Here is a 22,437-nt window from a genome sequence, read left to right on the forward strand (position 1 = left end):
TCTCTGTGGATCTTTATGGGTCTCTATGGGTCTCTGTGGGTCTCTGTGGGTCTCTGTGGATATGGGTCTCTATGGATCTCTGTGGGTCTCTGTGGGTCTCTATGGGTCTCTATGGGTCTCTATGGGTCTCTGTGGGCGTCTGTGGGTCTCTGTGGGTCTCTGTGGGTCTCTGTGGATATGGGTCTCTATGGATCTCTGTGGGTCTCTGTGGGAGTCTGTGGGTCTCTGTGGGAGTCTGTGTGTCTCTGTGGGTCTCTGTGAGTCTCTGTGGGTCTCTGTGGGTCTCTGTGGGAGTCTGTGGGTCTCTGTGAGTCTCTGTGGGTCTCTGTGGATCTCTGTGGGTCTCTGTGAGTCTCTGTGGGTCTCCGTGGATCTCTATGGGTCTCTGTGGGTCTCTGTGAGTCTCTGTGGGTCTCTGTGGGTCTCTGTGAGTCTCTGTGGGAGTCTGTGGGTCTCTGTGAGTCTCTGTGTGTCTCTGTGGATCTCTGTGGGTCTCTGTGAGTCTCTGTGGGTCTCTGTGGGAGTCTGTGGGTCTCTGTGGGTCTCTGTGGATCTCTGTGGGTCTCTGTGGGTCTCTGTGGATCTCTGTGGGTCTCTATGGGTCTCTGTGGGTCTCTGTGGATCTCTATGGGTCTCTGTGGGTCTTTATGGGTCTCTATGGGTCTCGGTGGATCTCTGTGGATCTCTATGGATCTCTATGGGTCTCTGTGGATCTCTATGGGTCTCTAAAGTGTGGGTCTCTGTGTATCTCTGTGGGTCTGTGTGTATCTCTGTGGGGTTTTGTAGGTCTTTATGGATATCTCTATGGGTCTCTGTGGGTCTCTATGGTTATGGGTTTTTATGGGTCTCTTGTGTATCTCTTTGGATCTGTGTCTGAGTCTCTGTGGATGGGTCTTTATGGATATGGGTCTCTGTGTATCTCAGTGGGTCTCTGTGTATCTCTAGGAATTAGTCTCTATGGGTTTGCGTATGAATCTCTATGGATCTCTGTGTATTTCTATGAATGAGTCTCGATGTGTGGCTGTCTCTATGGGTCTATGTGGGTCTCTATGGGTCTTTGTGGGTGTATCTATGCGTCTGTGTATCTCTATGGGTGTCTATTGATCTGTCTAACACAGACACACAGAGACAAGCACATACAGACAGACACAGAGACACGCGTGTTCATAGAAAAGGTTTAATAATTTGGCAGTATACACAGCGCAGAGAGACACGGGGCAGAGGGTAGACAGACAGATGGGAGAGACAGAGACACGGGGAGAGAGACAGAGACACGGGGAGAGAGACAGAGACAGGAGAGAGACAGAGACACGGGGAGAGAGACAGAGACAGGAGAGAGACAGTGAGACAAGGAGGAGACACGGGGAGAGAGACAGAGAGAGACAGACAGAGACAAGGAGACAGAGACAAGGTGACAGACAGAGAGACACGGGGAGACAGAGAGAGACAGACAGAGACAAGGAGACAGAGAGACACAAGGAGAGAGACAGAGAGACACAGAGACAGAGACACAGAGACAGACAGAGACACAGAGACAGAGACACAGAGAGAGACACAGAGAGACAGAGAGACAGAGACACAGAGAGAGACAGAGAGACACAGAGAGACACAGAGACAGAGACACGGGGAGAGAGACAGAGAGACACAGAGACAGAGACACAGATACAAGGAGACAGACAGAGACACGGGGAGAGAGACAGAGACAGAGAGAGACTAGACGAGTTAAAACCACGACGGGCAGTCTCAGGCGCAAGTCATTAAACAACAACGAAGATCCACTACCAGCAGCAGCAGGCAGTGTGTGTATAGTATCCATGTGTCTATAGTACTGAGTGTATATAGTACTGTATGAGTGTGTAGTATATAGTACTGTGTGTGTATAGTACAGTGTGTATATAGTACTGTGTGTGTATAGTACTGTGTGTGTAGTATATAGTACTATGTGTATATAGTACTGTATATATAGTATCTAAGTAGTCTTGTAAGCCACGGATGTACCGACGCTGTGTATGGACGTGCTGTGTGTATAGTACTGTGTGAGTGTGTAGTATATAGTACTGTGTGTGTGTCTCTGTGTGTAGTCTATAGTACTGTGTGTGTGTCTCTGTGTGTAGTATATAGTACTGTGTGTGTGTCTGTGTGTGTAGTATATAGTACTGTGTGTGTGTCTCTGTGTGTAGTATATAGTACTGTGTGTGTGTCTCTGTGTGTAGTATATAGTACTGTGTGTGTGTCTGTGTGTGTAGTATATAGGTTTACCGCAGCCTTCGCTCGGAAGTTCGGAGAGCCGTAAGGCGTTGTAAGGATGGGTGGTGGTCGCGGGTTGCTGAGATGGAGTCTGCCTCAGTGGCCCGTGATCACAAATCACTATTTAACTCCATCAAAAAAGTAACCTGCAGCGCCACACCTATTACCATCATTAGAGGAAAAAACGGTGATCCAATCTCCGACCCCCAGGAACAGGTTTGCAGATTTGCTGAGCATTTCTGTGAGGTCCTGGGGGAGGGAAATTCTCTCAGCCAGGAAAACATCATGGCACAAAGTGGGGATAACCCTGCTGAGGCTGCGGTGCCTCAAATATTGGAAGAGGTCACCCCCTGTGAGTGGCTGGCTGAGGTGCCAGCTGTTGAGGAAGTACTGAGGGCGATCCGGAGTCTGAGACCAGGGAAGGCACCGGGCAGAGATGATCTCCCAAGCGAAATGCTGAGGGAGGGTGGCGTTTGTGCACAGACTGCCCTATATGACATCATAACAACAGTCTGGACCACTGGACGGGTTCCGCAGGACTGGAAGGATGCCCTGGTGGTCCCCCTCTTTAAGAAGGGGGACCGCACAGACTGTAACAACTACAGGGGCATCTCACTCCTCAGTGTGCCGGGTAAGGTCCTGGCAAGGATTATTCAACATCGCCTTGCTAGGCACGCTGAGGAGGGGCTTGCGGAGCCCCAATGCGGTTTCAGGAAAGGGCGGTCCTGCACAGATGCCATATTTTCTGTCCGTCTGCTACAGCAGAGGTGTAGGGAATTCCAAAAAGACCTACATCTCTGCTTTATTGACCTGGTCAAGGCCTATGATACCATCAGTAGGACTGGACTCTGGGTTGTTCTTCGTGCTTTCGGAGTCCCTGACCCTCTGCTCACAATCATTAAGGACCTTCATGATGGTGAGCGGGCCCGGGTAAAACTACGTGGCCGGGAGTCGGAGCCTTTCCCTGTACACCTTGGGGTGCGACAGGGATGTCCTCTGGCTCCCACATTATTTAACATCTATTTTGACCGCGTAGTTCGTGAAGCCTTCAATAGCTGTACCGGGGGAATTTCCATTTGGTACAGATATAATGGGAGGCTGATCGACGCCCGGGTGCGATCAAGGGATGGCTCCCTATTGGTCAACCACGTTATGTATGCCGATGATTTGGTAATAGCTGCTCATTCAGAAGAGGAGTTGGAGACGCTGCTGCTGAGACTGGAGCGTGCCACTAAGAGGTGGGGCCTTACCATCAGCCCCACCAAAACCAAGCACCTGCCTGGGTATTTTGTACCATCGGACACTCCACCCCCACAACTCCCAATTGGTGATGGGGCAGTTGTGGAGAGAGTGGAGAGTTTCCCATACCTGGGCAGTGTGCTTATGACCGGCTCCAGTCTATCAGCAGAGGTCTCACTCCGAATCAGTCGAGCGGCAATATCTTTTCATCGGTTGCGTAACGCTGTGTGGAAGCTACCTGGTCTGTCGCTCCGCACGAAGCTTCAGGTCTTCTCGGCCACGGTCATTCCCTCCCTTCTCTACGCTTGCGAGACGTGGACCCCCCTGGTGGAGCATCTTCGCCGGTTGGAAACATTTAGGCTGGCCTGCCTACGATCCATCCTGGGTTTAACCAGGCTGGATTGTGTGAGGAGCTCACAAATCCTTGAAAGATCTGGGCAAAGTCCCATCAGTGAGCTCCTCCGGCAGGCAAGGCTGCGTTGGCTGGGTCATGTAGCCCGCATGCCCAGCCACCGCATGCCTAAACAGCTTTTGTTCGGCCGGATCGAGGGGGCTAGACGGGCGCGGCACGGGCTGGAGAAGAGATGGAGTGATGTGGTACAGGAGGACGTGGAGCTGAGTGGACTTGCCGATGACTGGTACCAGCGGTGTCAAGATCGGCCTCAGTGGAGGAGGCTCGTGAAGGACGCTACTGGGCAGTTGGAGGCAGTCGCCCTCCAACAACAACGGAGGGCGGAGGAGCGACGCTCACAACAACGAGCGGAGCGCCGGGTGGCTAAAGCACAGCAAGTTGGCACAGTAGGGGGCACAGGTGGTGCATCAGCCAGTCATCTCGGTCATCTCGGTCAGTCGACCAGTGGCACCTGGGTCTGCCCCGTGACCTTCTGCCAGCGGGCTTTCGACACTTCACGTGGCCTCAAGGTGCACTTGGCCTGGCACAAGCATCGTGGTGACGTCACCGCCACTTAGTGGCGAATGGCGGTTGTTGTTGTTGTTGTAGTATATAGTACTGTGTGTGTGTCTCTGTGTGTAGTATATAGTACTGTGTGTGTGTCTCTGTGTGTAGTATATAGTACTGTGTGAGTGTGTAGTATATAGTACTGTGTGTGTGTCTCTGTGTGTAGTATATAGTACTGTGTGTGTGTCTCTGTGTGTAGTATATAGTACTGTGTGTGTGTCTCTGTGTGTAGTATATAGTACTGTGTGAGTGTGTAGTATATAGTACTGTGTGTGTGTCTCTGTGTGTAGTATATAGTACTGTGTGTGTGTCTCTGTGTGTAGTATATAGTACTGTGTTGTGTCTCTGTGTGTAGTATATAGTACTGTGTGTGTCTCTGTGTGTAGTATATAGTACTGTGTGTGTGTCTCTGTGTGTAGTATATAGTACTGTGTGTGTGTCTCTGTGTGTAGTATATAGTACTGTGTGTGTGTCTCTGTGTGTAGTATATAGTACTGTGTGTGTGTCTCTGTGTGTAGTATATAGTACTGTGTGTGTCTCTGTGTGTAGTATATAGTACTGTGTGTGTGTCTCTGTGTGTAGTATATAGTACTGTGTGTGTGTCTCTGTGTGTAGTATATAGTACTGTATGTGTGTCTCTGTGTGTAGTATATAGTACTGTGTGTGTGTCTCTGTGTGTAGTATATAGTACTGTGTGTGTGTCTCTGTGTGTAGTATATAGTACTGTGTGTGTGTCTCTGTGTGTAGTATATAGTACTGTGTGTGTGTCTCTGTGTGTAGTATATAGTACTGTGTGTGTGTCTCTGTGTGTAGTAATAGTACTGTGTGTGTGTCTCTGTGTGTAGTATATAGTACTGTGTGTGTGTCTCTGTGTGTAGTATATAGTACTGTGTGTGTGTCTCTGTGTGTAGTATATAGTACTGTGTGTGTGTCTCTGTGTGTAGTATATAGTACTGTGTGTGTGTCTCTGTGTGTAGTATATAGTACTGTGTGTGTGTCTCTGTGTGTAGTATATAGTACTGTGTGTGTGTCTCTGTGTGTAGTATATAGTACTGTGTGTGTGTCTCTGTGTGTAGTATATAGTACTGTGTGTGTGTCTCTGTGTGTAGTATATAGTACTGTGTGTGTGTCTCTGTGTGTAGTATATAGTACTGTGTGTGTGTCTCTGTGTGTAGTATATAGTACTGTGTGTGTGTCTCTGTGTGTAGTATATAGTACTGTGTGTGTGTCTCTGTGTGTAGTCTATAGTACTGTGTGTGTGTCTCTGTGTGTAGTATATAGTACTGTGTGTGTGTCTCTGTGTGTAGTATATAGTACTGTGTGTGTGTCTCTGTGTGTAGTCTATAGTACTGTGTGTGTGTCTCTGTGTGTAGTATATAGTACTGTGTGTGTGTCTCTGTGTGTAGTATATAGTACTGTGTGTGTGTCTCTGTGTGTAGTATATAGTACTGTGTGTGTGTCTCTGTGTGTAATATATAGTACTGTGTGTGTGTCTCTGTGTGTAGTATATAGTACTGTGTGTGTGTCTCTGTGTGTAGTATATAGTACTGTGTGTGTGTCTCTGTGTGTAGTATATAGTACTGTGTGTGTGTCTCTGTGTGTGTAGTCTATAGTACTGTGTGTGTGTCTCTGTGTGTAGTATATAGTACTGTGTGTGTGTCTCTGTGTGTAGTATATAGTACTGTGTGTGTGTCTCTGTGTGTAGTATATAGTACTGTGTGTGTGTCTCTGTGTGTGTAGTATATAGTACTGTGTGAGTGTGTAGTATATAGTACTGTGTGTGTGTCTCTGTGTGTAGTATAGTACTGTGTGTGTGTCTCTGTGTGTAGTATATAGTACTGTGTGTGTGTCTCTGTGTGTAGTATATAGTACTGTGTGTGTGTCTCTGTGTGTAGTATATAGTACTGTGTGTGTGTCTCTGTGTGTAGTATATAGTACTGTGTGTGTGTCTCTGTGTGTAGTATATAGTACTGTGTGTGTGTCTCTGTGTGTAATATATAGTACTGTGTGTGTGTCTCTGTGTGTAGTATATAGTACTGTGTGTGTGTCTCTGTGTGTAGTATATAGTACTGTGTGTGTGTCTCTGTGTGTAGTATATAGTACTGTGTGTGTGTCTCTGTGTGTGTAGTCTATAGTACTGTGTGTGTGTCTCTGTGTGTAGTATATAGTACTGTGTGTGTGTCTCTGTGTGTAGTATATAGTACTGTGTGTGTGTCTCTGTGTGTAGTATATAGTACTGTGTGTGTGTCTCTGTGTGTGTAGTATATAGTACTGTGTGAGTGTGTAGTATATAGTACTGTGTGTGTGTCTCTGTGTGTAGTATATAGTACTGTGTGTGTGTCTCTGTGTGTAGTATATAGTACTGTGTGTGTGTCTCTGTGTGTAGTATATAGTACTGTGTGTGTGTCTCTGTGTGTAGTATATAGTACTGTGTGTGTGTCTCTGTGTGTAGTATATAGTACTGTGTGTGTGTCTCTGTGTGTAGTATATAGTACTGTGTGTGTGTCTCTGTGTGTAGTATATAGTACTGTGTGTGTGTCTCTGTGTGTAGTCTATAGTACTGTGTGTGTAGTATATAGTACTGTGTGTGTGTCTCTGTGTGTAGTATATAGTACTGTGTGTGTGTCTCTGTGTGTAGTCTATAGTACTGTGTGTGTAGTATATAGTACTGTGTATATAGTACTATATATATAGTATCTAGGTAGTCTTGTAAGCCACGGAGGTACCAACGCTGTGTATGGACGTGCTAAACGATCGAAGACGGACTTCCTGACCGCCCTCCACCGCCAGCGGTCCGGATGTCTCCCACAGAGTTGGGATGTCGGAGTCCGTGTCCGTGTAGACCAGCAGGTTAAACGAACCTGGGGATACACGCAGAGACACCGAGATGTTACACGATTCGATTAAAAGCTTTCGTGGTGACCGCAGCGTGGATTCAGAAGGAAAAAAGATAATAAAATTATATTATATAATAAAAGAAAAATATAATAAAATAATATATATTTTTATAATAATATAACAAAATAATAAAATAAAATAATAAAATACAGTTATGAAATAGTATAATAGTATAATCTTCTTGGTTTTTTCGGTAAAGTCTCGTAGAAGGGAAATTATAAAATAATAAAACTAAAACATAATAAAATAATAAAATGTTATTATAAAATACGTAGAAGGGAAATAATAAAATAATAAAAAATAAAAAAAGCATAATAAAATTATATTATATAATAAAAGAAAAATATAATAAAATAATATATATTTTTATAATAATATAATATGAAATAACAAAACAAAAGAATATGATAATATGATAAAATAAAATAATAAAATACAGTTATGAAATAGTATAATATTATTATATTATTAAATTTCGATGTAAAGCTTCTTTCGTGACTGCAGGGATTCATCTTCTTGGTTCTTTCGGTAAAGTCGTCACGTAGAAGGGAAATAATAAAATATGATAATTGTTTTTTACCCTTCTATCTGGCAACAAAACTGACACCTTTTTTACGAGGAGTCATGTTTGCATTGACCACAATATCTGCAGTCGTAATGCAAACAAAAAACATAACTCTGATAATGTATACACTGTCCTTGAAGTTGATTGGTCCACACCCGAGACAGCTTTCCTTAGAGCCTAGTCTCACATGCGTTGGACCAGATGATTTATTCCGACTGCAGGTATTGTGGTCAATGCAAACATGACTCCTTGTAAAAAAAGGTGTCAGTTTCGTTGCCAGATAGAAGGGTAAAAAAACAATTATCGTATTTGTTACTGGCAAATGAGGTTCCAATGGTGGTTAGTGATACTCACAGGTCTCTTGCAGTAGCGGTAGGAATGTGACCGTAGCCGTGATCTGCACTATCACCGCCTTCATTTCGTCGTTGATTTCCTTGAGTGACTTCTCCCTCGGAGGCCTGGGGCAGAGACAGAGAGACAGAGATAAATATACAGATAGAGAGATACAGACAGAGAGATACAGATAGAGATACAGATAGAGATACAGAGAGTGATAGAGAGATACAGATAGAGATACAGATAGAGATACAGAGAGAGATAGAGAGATACAGATAGAGATACAGATAGAGATACAGAGAGAGATAGAGAGATATAGAGAGGTACAGATAGAGAGAGAGATAGAGAGATACAGATAGAGATACAGATAGAGATACAGAGAGAGATAGAGAGATACAGATAGAGATACAGATAGAGATACAGAGAGTGATAGAGAGATATAGAGAGGTACAGATAGAGAGAGAGATAGAGAGATACAGATAGAGATACAGATAGAGATACAGAGAGAGATAGAGAGATACAGATAGAGATACAGATAGAGATACAGAGAGAGATAGAGAGATACAGATAGAGATACAGATAGAGATACAGAGAGAGATAGAGAGATATAGAGAGGTACAGATAGAGAGAGAGATAGAGAGATACAGATAGAGATACAGATAGAGATACAGAGAGAGATAGAGAGATATAGAGAGATACAGAGACACAGAGAGAGACACAGAGAGAGACAGACAGAGACACAGAGAGAGACAGACAGAGAGAGATAAATATAGAGCGAGACAGAGAGGTACAGATAGAGAGATACAGATAGAGAGAGAGATACAGATAGAGATACAGAGAGAGATAGAGAGATACAGAGAGATACAGATAGAGAGATACAGAGAGATACAGATAGAGAGATAGAGGTACAGATAGAGACAGAGAGATACAGAGAGAGATACAGGTAGAGAGATACAGATAGAGAGATAGATACAGATAGAGATACAGATAGAGATACAGAGAGTGATAGAGAGATACAGAGAGATACAGAGAGAGATATACAGATATAGAGAGAGATACAGATAGAGATACAGATAGAGATACAGAGAGTGATAGAGAGATACAGAGAGGTACAGATAGAGAGATACAGAGAGAGATATACAGATAGAGAGAGAGATACAGAGACACAGAGAGATACAGAGACACAGAGATACAGAGAGAGATACAGATAGAGATACAGATAGAGATACAGATAGAGATACAGATAGAGATACAGATAGAGAGAGATACAGAGAGAGATACAGAGAGAGATACAGATAGAGATACAGATAGAGATACAGATAGAGATACAGATAGAGATACAGATAGAGATACAGATAGAGATACAGATAGAGATACAGATAGAGATACAGATAGAGATACAGATAGAGATACAGATAGAGATACAGATAGAGATACAGATAGAGATACAGATAGAGATACAGATAGAGATACAGATAGAGAGAGAGACAGATACATAGAGAGATACATATAGAGATACAGAGAGAGAGAGAGAGACAGAGAGAGATACAGATAGAGATAGATACAGAGAGACACAGAGATACAGATAGAGACAGAGAGATACAGAGAGAGACAGAGACACAGAGAGAGACACATGAAGGTGCGGTGATGTGATGTAGAGAGATGAGTATGTGGTGAGTGGTGAGTGAGTAGTAGTGGTGAGTGAGTGAGTGAGTGGTGAGTGGTGAGTGAGTGGTGAGTGAGTGAGTGAGTGGTGAGTGGTGAGTGAGTAGTAGTGGTGAGTGAGTGAGTGGTGAGTGAGTGGTGAGTGAGTGGTGAGTGAGTAGTAGTGGTGAGTGAGTGAGTGAGTGGTGAGTGGTGAGTGAGTGAGTGGTGAGTGAGTAGTAGTGGTGAGTGAGTGAGTGAGTGGTGAGTGAGTGGTGAGTGAGTGGTGAGTGAGTAGTAGTGGTGAGTGAGTGAGTGGTGAGTGATTGGTGAGTGAGTGGTGAGTGAGTAGTAGTGGTGAGTGAGTGAGTGGTGAGTGAGTGGTGAGTGAGTGGTGAGTGAGTAGTAGTGGTGAGTGAGTGAGTGAGTGGTGAGTGGTGAGTGAGTGAGTGGTGAGTGAGTAGTAGTGGTGAGTGAGTGAGTGAGTGGTGAGTGAGTGGTGAGTGAGTGGTGAGTGAGTAGTAGTGGTGAGTGAGTGAGTGGTGAGTGATTGGTGAGTGAGTGGTGAGTGAGTAGTAGTGGTGAGTGAGTGAGTGGTGAGTGATTGGTGAGTGAGTGGTGAGTGAGTAGTAGTGGTGAGTGAGTGAGTGAGTGGTGAGTGAGTGGTGAGTGAGTGGTGAGTGAGTAGTAGTGGTGAGTGAGTGAGTGGTGAGTGATTGGTAAATGAGTGGTGAGTGAGTAGTAGTGGTGAGTGAGTGAGTGGTGAGTGATTGGTGAGTGAGTGGTGAGTGAGTAGTAGTGGTGAGTGAGTGAGTGGTGAGTGAGTGGTGAGTGAGTAGTAGTGGTGAGTGAGTGGTGAGTGAGTGGTGAGTGAGTGGTGAGTGAGTGGTAGTGGTGAGTGAGTGAGTGGTGAGTGAGTGGTGAGTGAGTAGTAGTGGTGAGTGAGTGGTGAGTGAGTGGTGAGTGAGTAGTAGTGGTGAGTGAGTGAGTGGTGAGTGAGTGGTGAGTGAGTGGTGAGTGAGTGGTGAGTATTGTTACCCTCCGGCTATGAGCGCCGTCTTGTCACAGTGGATGGTGGTGAGCGGTAGTGGTGAGTGAGTGACTGAGTGGTGAGTGAGTGACTGACTGAGTGAGTGAGTGGTGAGTGAGTGGTGAGTAGTGGTGAGTGAGTGGTGAGTAGTGGTGAGTGAGTGACTGAGTGGTGAGTGAGTGACTGACTGAGTGAGTGAGTGGTGAGTGAGTGGTGAGTGAGTGGTGAGTGAGTATTAGTGAGTAGTGGTGAGTAGTGGTGAGTGAGTGGTGAGTGAGTGGTGAGTATTAGTGAGTATTAGTGAGTAGTGGTGAGTGAGTGAGTGGTGAGTGAGTGGTGAGTGAGTGAGTGATGAGTAAGTGGTGAGTGAGTGGTGAGTATTAGTGAGTGAGTAGTGGTGAGTGAGTGAGGAGTGAGTGGTGAGTGAGTGGTAGTGGTGAGTGAGTGAGTGGTGAGTGAGTAGTGGTGAGTAGTGGTGAGTGAGTGAGTGGTGAGTAGTGGTGAGTGAGTGAGTGGTGAGTAGTGGTGAGTGAGTGAGTGGTGAGTAGTGGTGAGTGAGTGAGTGGTGAGTAGTGGTGAGTGAGTGAGTGGTAGTGGTGAGTGGTAGTGGTGAGTGGTAGTGGTGAGTGGTAGTGGTGAGTGGTAATGGTGAGTGGTAGTGGTGAGTGGTAGTGGTGAGTGGTAGTGGTGAGTGGTAGTGGTGAGTGGTAGTGGTGAGTGGTAGTGGTGAGTGGTAGTGGTGAGTGGTAGTGGTGAGTGGTAGTGGTAGTGGTGAGTGGTAGTGGTGAGTGGTAGTGGTGAGTGGTAGTGTTGAGTGGTAGTGGTGAGTGGTAGTGGTGAGTGGTAGTGTTGAGTGGTAGTGGTAGTGGTGAGTGGTAGTGGTGAGTGGTAGTGGTGAGTGGTAGTGTTGAGTGGTAGTGTTGAGTGGTAGTGGTGAGTGGTAGTGGTGAGTGGTAGTGGTGAGTGGTAGTGGTGAGTGGTAGTGGTAGTGGTGAGTGGTAGTGTTGAGTGGTAGTGTTGAGTGGTAGTGTTGAGTGGTAGTGTTGAGTGGTAGTGGTGAGTGGTAGTGGTGAGTGGTAGTGGTGAGTGGTGAGTGGTAGTGTTGAGTGGTAGTGGTGAGTGGTAGTGGTGAGTATTAGTGAGTAGTGGTGAGTAGTGGTGAGTATTAGTGAGTGTTGTTACCCTCCGGCTGTGAGCGCCGTCTTGTCACAGTGGATGTCGAACTGCCATCGCTCTACGACGGCCCCAGAAGAGACCTCAGCCAGGACCAGCACCACCTTCTGCACCGTGCAGCTCACCAGCCACTCTGCAGATACATACACATAGATACACACAGATAGATACATATAGATACACACAGATACATACATATAGATACATAGATACATACAGATACACACACACCAACACCAGCACCACCTTCTGCACCGTGCAGCTCACCAGCCACTCTGCAGATACATACACATAGATACACACAGATAGATACATATAGATACACACAGATACATACATATAGATACATAGATACATACAGATACACACACACCAACACCAGCACCACCTTCTGCACCGTGCAGCTCACCAGCCACTCTGCAGATACATACACATAGATACACACAGATAGATACATATAGATACACACAGATACATACATATAGATACATAGATGCATACAGATACACACACACATACACACACACCAACACCAGCACCACCTTCTGCACCGTGCAACTCACCAGCCACTCTGCAGATACATACACATAGATACACACAGATAGATACATATAGATACACACAGATACATACATATAGATACATAGATACATACAGATACACACACACCAACACCAGCACCACCTTCTGCACCGTGCAGCTCACCAGCCACTCTGCAGATACATACACATAGATACACACAGATAGATACATATAGATACACACAGATACATACATATAGATACATAGATACATACAGATACACACACACCAACACCAGCACCACCTGCACCGTGCAGCTCACCAGCCACTCTGCAGATACATACACATAGATACACACAGATAGATACATATAGATACACACAGATACATACATATAGATACATAGATACATACAGATACACACACACATACACACACACCAACACCAGCACCACCTTCTGCACCGTGCAGCTCACCAGCCACTCTGCAGATACATACACATAGATACACACAGATAGATACGTATAGATACACACAGATACATACATATAGATACATAGATACATACAGATACACACACACATACACACACACCAACACCAGCACCACCTTCTGCACCGTGCAGCTCACCAGCCACTCTGCAGATACATACACATAGATACACACAGATAGATACATATAGATACACATAGATACACACAGATAGATACGTATAGATACACACACACACACCAACACCAGCACCATTTTCTGCACCGTGCAGCTCACCAGCCACTCTGCATACAGAGATACACACAGATACACACACAGTGTATAGTGTAGTGTATAGTGTAGTGTATAGTGTAGTGTATAGTAGTGTATAGTGTAGTGTATAGTGTAGTGTATAGTGTAGTGTATAGTGTAGTGTGTAGTGTAGTGTATAGTATAGTATAGTGTATAGTGTAGTGTATAGTGTAGTGTATAGTAGTGTATAGTGTAGTGTATAGTAGTGTATAGTGTAGTGTATAGTGTAGTGTATAGTGTAGTGTGTAGTGTATAGTGTAGTGTATAGTGTCATGTATAGTGTAGTGTATAGTGTATAGTATAGTGTATAGTGTAGTGTATAGTAGTGTAGTGTATAGTGTAGTGTGTAGTGTATAGTGTAGTGTATAGTGTAGTGTATAGTGTAGTGTGTAGTGTATAGTGTAGTGTATAGTGTAGTGTATAGTGTAGTGTGTAGTGTAGTGTGTAGTGTATAGTGTAGTGTATAGTGTAGTGTATAGTGTAGTGTATAGTGTAGTGTGTAGTGTATAGTGTAGTGTATAGTGTCATGTATAGTGTAGTGTATAGTGTATAGTATAGTGTATAGTGTAGTGTATAGTAGTGTAGTGTATAGTGTAGTGTGTAGTGTATAGTGTAGTGTATAGTGTAGTGTATAGTGTAGTGTGTAGTGTATAGTGTAGTGTATAGTGTAGTGTGTAGTGTATAGTGTAGTGTATAGTGTAGTGTATAGTGTAGTGTGTAGTGTATAGTGTAGTGTATAGTGTAGTGTATAGTGTATAGTAGTGTATAGTGTAGTGTATAGTGTAGTGTATAGTGTAGTATATAGTGTAGTGTATAGTGTAGTGTATAGTAGTGTAGTGTATAGTGTAGTATATAGTGTAGTGTATAGTGTAGGGTATAGTGTAGTGTATAGTGTAGTGTATAGTGTAGTGTATAGTGTAGTGTATAGTGTATAGTGTAGTGTATAGTGTGTAGTGTATAGTGTAGTGTATAGTGTAGTGTATAGTGAAGTGTATAGTGTAGTGTATAGTATAGTGCAGTGTATAGTGTAGTGTGTAGTGTAGTGTATAGTGTAGTGTATAGTGTAGTGTATAGTGTAGTGTATAGTTTATAGTGTATAGTGTAGTGTATAGTGTAGTGTATAGTGTAGTGTATAGTGTAGTGCATAGTGTAGTGTATAGTATTGTAGTGTATAGTATTGTAGTGTATAGTGCAGTGTATAGTGTGTAGTGTAGTGTATAGTGTAGTGTATAGTGTAGTGTGTAGTGTATAGTGTAGTGTATAGTGTAGTGTGTAGTGTAGTGTATAGTGTAGTGCATAGTGTAGTGTATAGTATTGTAGTGTATAGTATTGTAGTGTATAGTGCAGTGTATAGTGTATAGTGTAGTGTATAGTGTAGTGTATAGTGTAGTGTGTAGTGTATAGTGTAGTGTATAGTGTAGTGTGTAGTGTAGTGTAGTGTATAGTGTAGTGTATAGTGTAGTGTATAGTGTAGTGTAGTGTGTAGTGTATAGTGTAGTGTATAGTGTAGTGTATAGTGTAGTGTATAATGTAGTGTATAGTATAGTGTAGTGTGTAGTGTGTAGTGTAGTGTATAGTGTAGTGTATAGTGTAGTGTATAGTGTAGTGTATAGTGTAGTGTATAGTATAGTGTAGTGTGTAGTGTATAGTGTAGTATATAGTGTAGTGTATAGTGTAGTGTATAGTGTAGTGTATAGTGTAGTGTATAGTGTAGTGTATAGTGTAGTGTATAGTATAGTGTATAATGTAGTGTATAGTATAGTGTAGTGTGTAGTGTATAGTGTAGTGTATAGTGTAGTGTATAGTGTAGTGTATAGTGTATAGTGTAGTGTATAGTGTATAGTATAGTGTAGTGTATAGTGTAGTATATAGTGTAGTGTATAGTGTAGTGTGTAGTGTAGTGTATAGTGTAGTGTATAGTGTAGTGTATAGTATAGTGTATAGTGTAGTGTATAATGTAGTGTATAGTGTAGTGTATAGTGTAGTATATAGTGTAGTGTATAGTGTAGTGTGTAGTGTATAGTGTAGTGTATAGTGTAGTGTATAGTGTAGTGTGTAGTGTATAGTGTAGTGTATAGTGTAGTGTATAGTGTAGTGTGTAGTGTATAGTGTAGTGTATTTACCCTTTAGTTGAGTGGTGACGCTGGTGAGGTAGGACACCAGCTTGGGGTCTGTGCTGGTGTAGAGGCTCATGCCGTACAGTAGTGTAGTGTATAGTGTAGTGTATAGTGTATAGTAGTGTAGTGTATAGTGTAGTGTGTAGTGTATAGTGTAGTGTATAGTATAGTGTAGTGTATAATGTAGTGTATAGTGTAGTGTAGTAGTGTAGTGTAGTAGTGTGTAGTGTATAGTGTAGTGTATAGTGTAGTGTATAGTGTAGTGTGTAGTGTATAGTGTATTGTATATTTACCCTTTAGTTGAGTGGTGACGCTGGTGAGGTAGGACACCAGCTTGGGGTCTGTGCTGGTGTAGAGGCTCATGCCGTACAGTAGTGCAGTGTATAGTGTAGTGTATAGTGTATAGTAGTGTAGTGTATAGTGTAGTGTGTAGTGTATAGTGTAGTGTATAGTATAGTGTAGTGTATAATGTAGTGTATAGTGTAGTGTAGTAGTGTAGTGTAGTAGTGTGTAGTGTATAGTGTAGTGTATAGTGTAGTGTATAGTGTAGTGTAGTGTATAGTGTATAGTAGTGTAGTGTATAGTGTAGTGTGTAGTGTATAGTGTATAGTAGTGTAGTGTATAGTGTACAGTAGTGTAGTGTATAGTGTAGTGTAGTGTATAGTGTATAGTAGTGTAGTGTATAGTGTAGTGTGTAGTGTATAGTGTAGTGTAGTTACCCTTTAGTTGAGTGGTGACGCTGGTGAGGTAGGACACCAGCTTGGGGTCTGTGCTGGTGTAGAGGCTCATGCCGTACTTGATGGATCTCTGGAACGTCTCCACTGGGTAGACGCCTCGCTGGTACAGGATGGAGCTGAGTCCGTAGACTACACAGACACATAGAGATACACATATAGATATATAGAGATACATAGAGATACATAGAGATACAGAGAGATATACATAGCGATAACCATAGAGACACACACAGAGACACACAGACATACATAGAGATATACATAGATATACATAGAGACATACAGATATACATAGAGACATACATAGAGACATACACAGAGACACACAGCTATACATAGAGATATACATAGATATACACAGATATACATAGACTACACACACAGAGACACACAGACACACACAGATATACATAGACTACACACACAGAGACACACATAGACTACACACACAGAGACACACAGACACACACAGATATACATAGACTACACACACAGAGACACACAGACACACACAGATATACATAGACTACACACACAGAGACACACAGACACACACAGATATACATAGACTACACACACAGAGACACACAGACACACACAGATATACATAGACTACACACACAGAGACACACAGAGACACATAGACTACACACACAGAGACACACAGACACACACAGATATACATAGACTACACACACAGAGACACACAGACACACACAGACACACATAGACTACACACACAGAGACACACAGACACACATAGACTACACACACAGAGACACACAGACACACATAGATATACATAGACTACACACACAGAGACACACAGACACACACACAGATATACATAGACTACACACACAGAGACACACAGACACACACAGACTACACACACAGAGACACACAGACACACACAGATATACATAGACTACACACACAGAGACACACAGACACACACAGACACACATAGACTACACACACAGAGACACACACAGATATACATAGACTACACACACAGAGACACACAGACACACACAGACACACATAGACTACACACACAGAGACACACACAGATATACATAGACTACACACACAGAGACACACAGACACACACAGATATACATAGACTACACACACAGAGACACACAGACACACACAGACACACATAGACTACACACACAGAGACACACACAGATATACATAGAATACACACACAGAGACACACAGACACACACAGACACACATAGACTACACACACAGAGACACACACAGATATACATAGAATACACACACAGAGACACACAGACACACACAGACACACATAGACTACACACACAGAGACACACAGACACACACAGATATACATAGACTACACACACAGAGACACACAGACACACATAGACTACACACACAGAGACACACAGACACACACAGATATACATAGACTACACACACAGAGACACACAGACACACATAGACTACACACACAGAGACACACAGACACACACAGATATACATAGACTACACACACAGAGACACACAGACACACACAGACACACATAGACTACACACACAGAGACACACACAGATATACATAGACTACACACACAGAGACACACAGACACACACAGATATACATAGAATACACACACAGAGACACACAGACACACACAGACACACATAGACTACACACACAGAGACACACACAGATATACATAGACTACACACACAGAGACACACAGACACACACAGATATACATAGACTACACACACAGAGACACACAGACACACATAGACTACACACACAGAGACACACAGATATACATAGACTACACACACAGAGACACACAGACACACATAGACTACACACACAGAGACACACAGACACACACAGATATACATAGACTACACACACAGAGACACACAGACACACATAGACTACACACACAGAGACACACAGACACACACAGATATACATAGACTACACACACAGAGACACACAGACACACATAGACTACACACACAGAGACACACAGACACACACAGATATACATAGACTACACACACAGAGACACACAGACACACATAGACTACACACACAGAGACACACAGACACACACAGATATACATAGACTACACACACAGAGACACACAAACATGCTTAGAGATACATAGAGATACATGGAGATAACCATAGCTATACATAGAGACACACACATACATAGAGACATACATAGAGATACAGAGAGACACACACAGACACACATAGACATGCATAGAGATATACATATCTCTGTGAGTGAATGAGTGAGTGGTGAGTGAGTGAATGAGTGAGTGAATGAGTGAGTGGTGAGTGAATGAGTGAGTGAATGAGTGAGTGAGTGGTGAGTGAGTGGTGAGTGAGTGGTGAGTGAATGAGTGGTAAGTGGTGAGTTCGTGGTAAGTGAATGAGTGAGTGAGTGGTGAGTGAGTGGTGAGTGAATGAGTGGTAAGTGGTGAGTTCGTGGTAAGTGAATGAGTGAGTGGGTGAGTGAGTGAATGAGTGAATGAGTGAGTGGGTGAGTGAATGAGTGAGTGAATGAGTGAGTGAATGAGTAAATGAGTGAGTGAATGAGTGAGTGAATGAGTGAATGAGTGAGTGATTGAGTGAGTGAATGAGTGAGTGAATGGGTAAATGAGTGAGTGAATGAGTGAGTGAATGAGTGAATGAGTGAGTGAATGAGTGAGTGGTGAGTGAGTGAATGAGTGAATGGTGAGTGAATGAGTGAGTGAATGAGTGAGTGAATGAGTGAATGAGTGAGTGAATGATGGAGTGAATGAGTGAGTGAATGAGTGAGTAAGTGAATGAGTGAATGAGTGAGTGACTAAGTGAATGAGTGAGTGAATGAGTGAATGAATGAGTGAATGAATGAGTGGTGAGTTTTACAGAAATATTCGGCAACAATCTCCGAGCTTCCACGCAGCGTGATGCCCTCACGTGTCACCACTCCAGCCATCACTCCTCGCTGTGTCTGTCTGTGTGTGTCTGTGTGTGTCTGTCTGTGTCTGTCTGTGATGTCTCTGTGTGTGTCTGTGTCTCTGTCTGTCTGTGTGTGTCTGTGTGTGTTTGTGTGTGTCTGTGTGTGTGTCTGTGTGTGTGTGTGTCTGTGTGTGTGTGTCTGTGTGTTTGTGTGTGTCTGTGTGTGACTGTGTGTGTGTCTGTCTGTGTCTGTGTGTGTTTGTGTGTGTCTGTGTGTGACTGTGTGTGTCTCTGTCTGACTGTGTGTGTCTGTGTGTGTTTGTGTGTGTCTGTGTGTGTGTCTGTGTGTGTGTCTCTGTGTGTGTGTGTCTGTGTGTGTGTGTCTGTGTGTTTGTGTGTGTCTGTGTGTGTGTGTCTGTGTGTGTCTGTGTGTGACTGTGTGTGTGTCTGTCTGTGTCTGTGTGTGTTTGTGTGTGTCTGTGTGTGACTGTGTGTGTCTCTGTCTGTCTGTGTGTGTCTGTGTGTGTTTGTGTGTGTCTGTGTGTGTGTCTCTGTGTGTGTGTGTCTGTGTGTGTCTGTGTGTTGTGTGTGTCTGTGTGTGTGTCTGTGTGTGTGTCTGTGTGTGTGTCTGTTTGTGTGTGTCTGTGTGTGTGTCTCTGTGTGTGTGTGTGTCTGTGTGTGACTGTGTGTGTGTCTGTCTGTGTCTCTGTGTGTCTGTGTGTGTCTGTGTCTCTCTGTGTGTATCTCTCTGTGTGTATCTCTGTATCTCTGTGTATCTGTATGTATCTATCTCTGTATCTCGGTGTGTATCTCTCTATGTATCTCTGTCTCTCTCTGAGTGTGAATCTCCGTGTGTTCGCGTCTCTGTGTCTCTATGTATATATATCTGTATCTCTCTATCTCTATGTATCTCTCTCTGTGTGTATCTCTGTATCTCTCTCTGTATCTCTATCTATGTATCTCTCTATCTCTCTGTATCTATCTCTCTCTGTATCTATCTCTCTATGTATCTCTGTATCTCTCTATCTCTATGTATCTCTGTGTGTATCTCTCTATGTATATCTCTGTATATCTCTATCTATCTCTCTATCTCTGTATCTCTATCTCTGTGTATCTCTGAGTGTATCTCTATCTCTCTCTATCTGTATATCTGTGTATCTCTATGTATCTCTCTCTCTATCTGTATATCTCTGTGTATCTCTCTATATATCTCTGAGTATCTATCTCTGAGTATCTCTCTGTGTGTATCTCTGAGTGTATCTCTATGTATCTCTATCTCTCTCTCTGTATATCTCTATGTATCTCTATCTGTATATCTCTGTGTATCTCTATCTCTCTCTATCTGTATATCTCTGTGTATCTCTCTATATATCTCTATCTATCTATCTATCTCTGAGTATCTATCTGTATATCTCTGAGTGAGTATCTCCAAGTGAATCTCCGAGTCGCCGCGTTTCTTTCAAATCCGCTCCCGTTGGATTCAAACCGCGCGGCCGTTGGGAATCGATACGCCGCGAATCGAGAAACGAATCGCGTGGTATCGATTCTAGCAGAATCGATTCGTTTATTTCAAAGACACGAAAGGAATCTGAAAAGCTGTGAAGCTCTTTAGTAACCGCCGATTGCACCCTCATCACCCCCCCTACCCATCGATAACGTTGGTTCGACGTTTTAGGTGCAGAAGGGGCGAGAATGAGGGAGGAATCGATTAGCTTTAGGAGTCGAATCGATTCCGCAAACTGTCGATTTCATTTTTGGAGTTGAATCGAAGTCGGGTCACGTGGGCGACGCAAAAAAAATGTCGGCGGAATCGATCCGGAAGGAATCGATTGATGGAAGAATCGAACAAAAATCTGAATCGATTCCGTGTAATGGCAACAACGGTAACGTTAGAAGGGAAAGAAGGAAATAAAAAAATTGTAAAACAATAAATTATAATTCTTGGTTCTTTCGGTAAAGTCACGTCGAAGGGAAATAATAAATAAATGAAAATAAAACATAATAAAATAATAAAAATGAAACATAATAAAACATCATATTTTATTTTTATTATTTAAAATTGTATTATGTTTTATTTTTATTATTTATTATTTCATAATGTTTTATATGTATTAGTTTCTTATTTTAGTATTTTTATTATTTATTATTTTATTATGTATTATGTTTTCTTTTTATTATTTAGAGATGTTTTCTTTTTATTATTTATTATTTTAAGATGTTTTATTTGTATTATTTATTATTTTATAATATTTTATTTTTATTCTTTTATTGTTTTATTTTATTATTTTATTACTTCCCTTCTACGTGACGACTTTACCGAAAGAACCAAGAAGATGAATCCCTGCTGCAGTCACGAAAGAAGCTTTACATCGAAATTGAACTGTCTGTGGCGATGACGTCATCGCACACGGCTAGGTATGTGCGTGATGACGTCATCGCGTACAGCAAGAAGCGGTGCGTAGGTGCGTGATGACGTCATCGCGTACGGCAGAGGAGGTGAGTGGGTGCGTTATGACGTCATCGCGTACGGCAAAGGAGGCGAGTAGGTGCGTGATGACGTCATCGCGTACGGCAGAGGAGGCGAGTAGGTGCGTGATGACGTCATCGCGTACGGCAAAGGAGGCGAGTGGGTGCGTGATGACGTCATCGCGTACGGCAAGGGGGTGAGTGGGTGCGTGATGACGTCATCGCGTACGGCAAGAAGCGGTGCGTAGGTGCGTGATGACGTCATCGCGTACGGCAAAGGAGGCGAGTGGGTGCGTGATGACGTCATGAAAACAAACCTCGAAAAATTTAGTGACGTCACCGCTTGGAGGAATTGTCTCGACGTGACGTCACCACGCACGGCAAGGCAATTGCGTGATGACGTCATCACGTAGTAGCTTGAGGATACGCCATTGACCGTGATGACGTCACCACGCAAGGCCTCAAAGCCTCGATCGTGACGTCACCACGCACGGAGCAAAGGCCTTGTCGATGACGTCACCACGCGCGTAGCAAAGGTCTTGTCGGTGACGTCACCACGCACGGAGCAAAAGCCTTGTCGGTGACGTCACCACGCACGATTACGTCACCACGCACGCCTTGTCGGTGACGTCATTACGCACGACCACGTCATCACGCACGTACCAAACATTGTCGGTGACGTCACCACGCACGTAGCAAGATCTTGTCGGTGACGTCATCACGCACGTAGCAAGTGACGTCACCACGCACGGAGCAAAAGCCG

At 43.4% G+C, this 22,437-nt stretch overlaps 1 protein-coding gene across 2 annotated transcripts; it reads right to left on the reverse strand.

Annotated features, from left to right (window-relative positions):
• Positions 1–6,510: 6,510 nt before the first annotated feature.
• Positions 6,511–20,735, reverse strand: MAD2L1 (mitotic arrest deficient 2 like 1). Of its 2 annotated transcripts, XR_009757178.1 has the most exons (6): positions 19,176–20,021; positions 16,232–16,378; positions 12,100–12,223; positions 8,262–8,365; positions 7,074–7,305; positions 6,511–6,563 (listed from the first exon to the last, which is right to left on the reverse strand). XR_009757178.1 is itself a non-coding variant. In XM_061578103.1 (5 exons), exons 1-5 carry the CDS (start codon positions 19,243–19,245, stop codon positions 7,142–7,144), a joined length of 609 nt encoding a protein of 202 aa, XP_061434087.1. In that variant the 5' UTR covers positions 19,246–20,735; the 3' UTR covers positions 6,946–7,141. The 2 variants fall into 2 exon arrangements, 1 of the variants encoding a protein (XP_061434087.1); XM_061578103.1 differs by lacking the exon at positions 6,511–6,563 and having other exon boundaries at positions 6,946–7,305; positions 19,176–20,735.
• Between the last annotated feature and the right edge of the window lie 1,702 nt (positions 20,736–22,437).

The sequence above is a fragment of the Lethenteron reissneri genome, chromosome 65 (assembly GCF_015708825.2).
Source record: "Lethenteron reissneri isolate LAM-NWPU_2019-01 chromosome 65, ASM1570882v1, whole genome shotgun sequence".
NCBI lineage: Eukaryota > Metazoa > Chordata > Hyperoartia > Petromyzontiformes > Petromyzontidae > Lethenteron > Lethenteron reissneri.

What these genes read in the sequence shown, in the direction of transcription:
- MAD2L1 (XM_061578103.1), bottom strand. Translation starts at nt 19,245, where the DNA reads ATGGCTGGAGTGGTGACACGTGAGGGCATCACGCTGCGTGGAAGCTCG. An exon ending in CGTCACCACTCAACTAAAGG is followed by an intron (nt 12,224 to 16,231) that starts GTAACTACACTA and finishes ATGTATCTGCAG; the next exon opens with AGTGGCTGGTGAGCTGCACG. An exon ending in ACGGCGCTCACAGCCGGAGG is followed by an intron (nt 8,366 to 12,099) that starts GTAACAACACTC and finishes TCTCTGCCCCAG; the next exon opens with GCCTCCGAGGGAGAAGTCAC.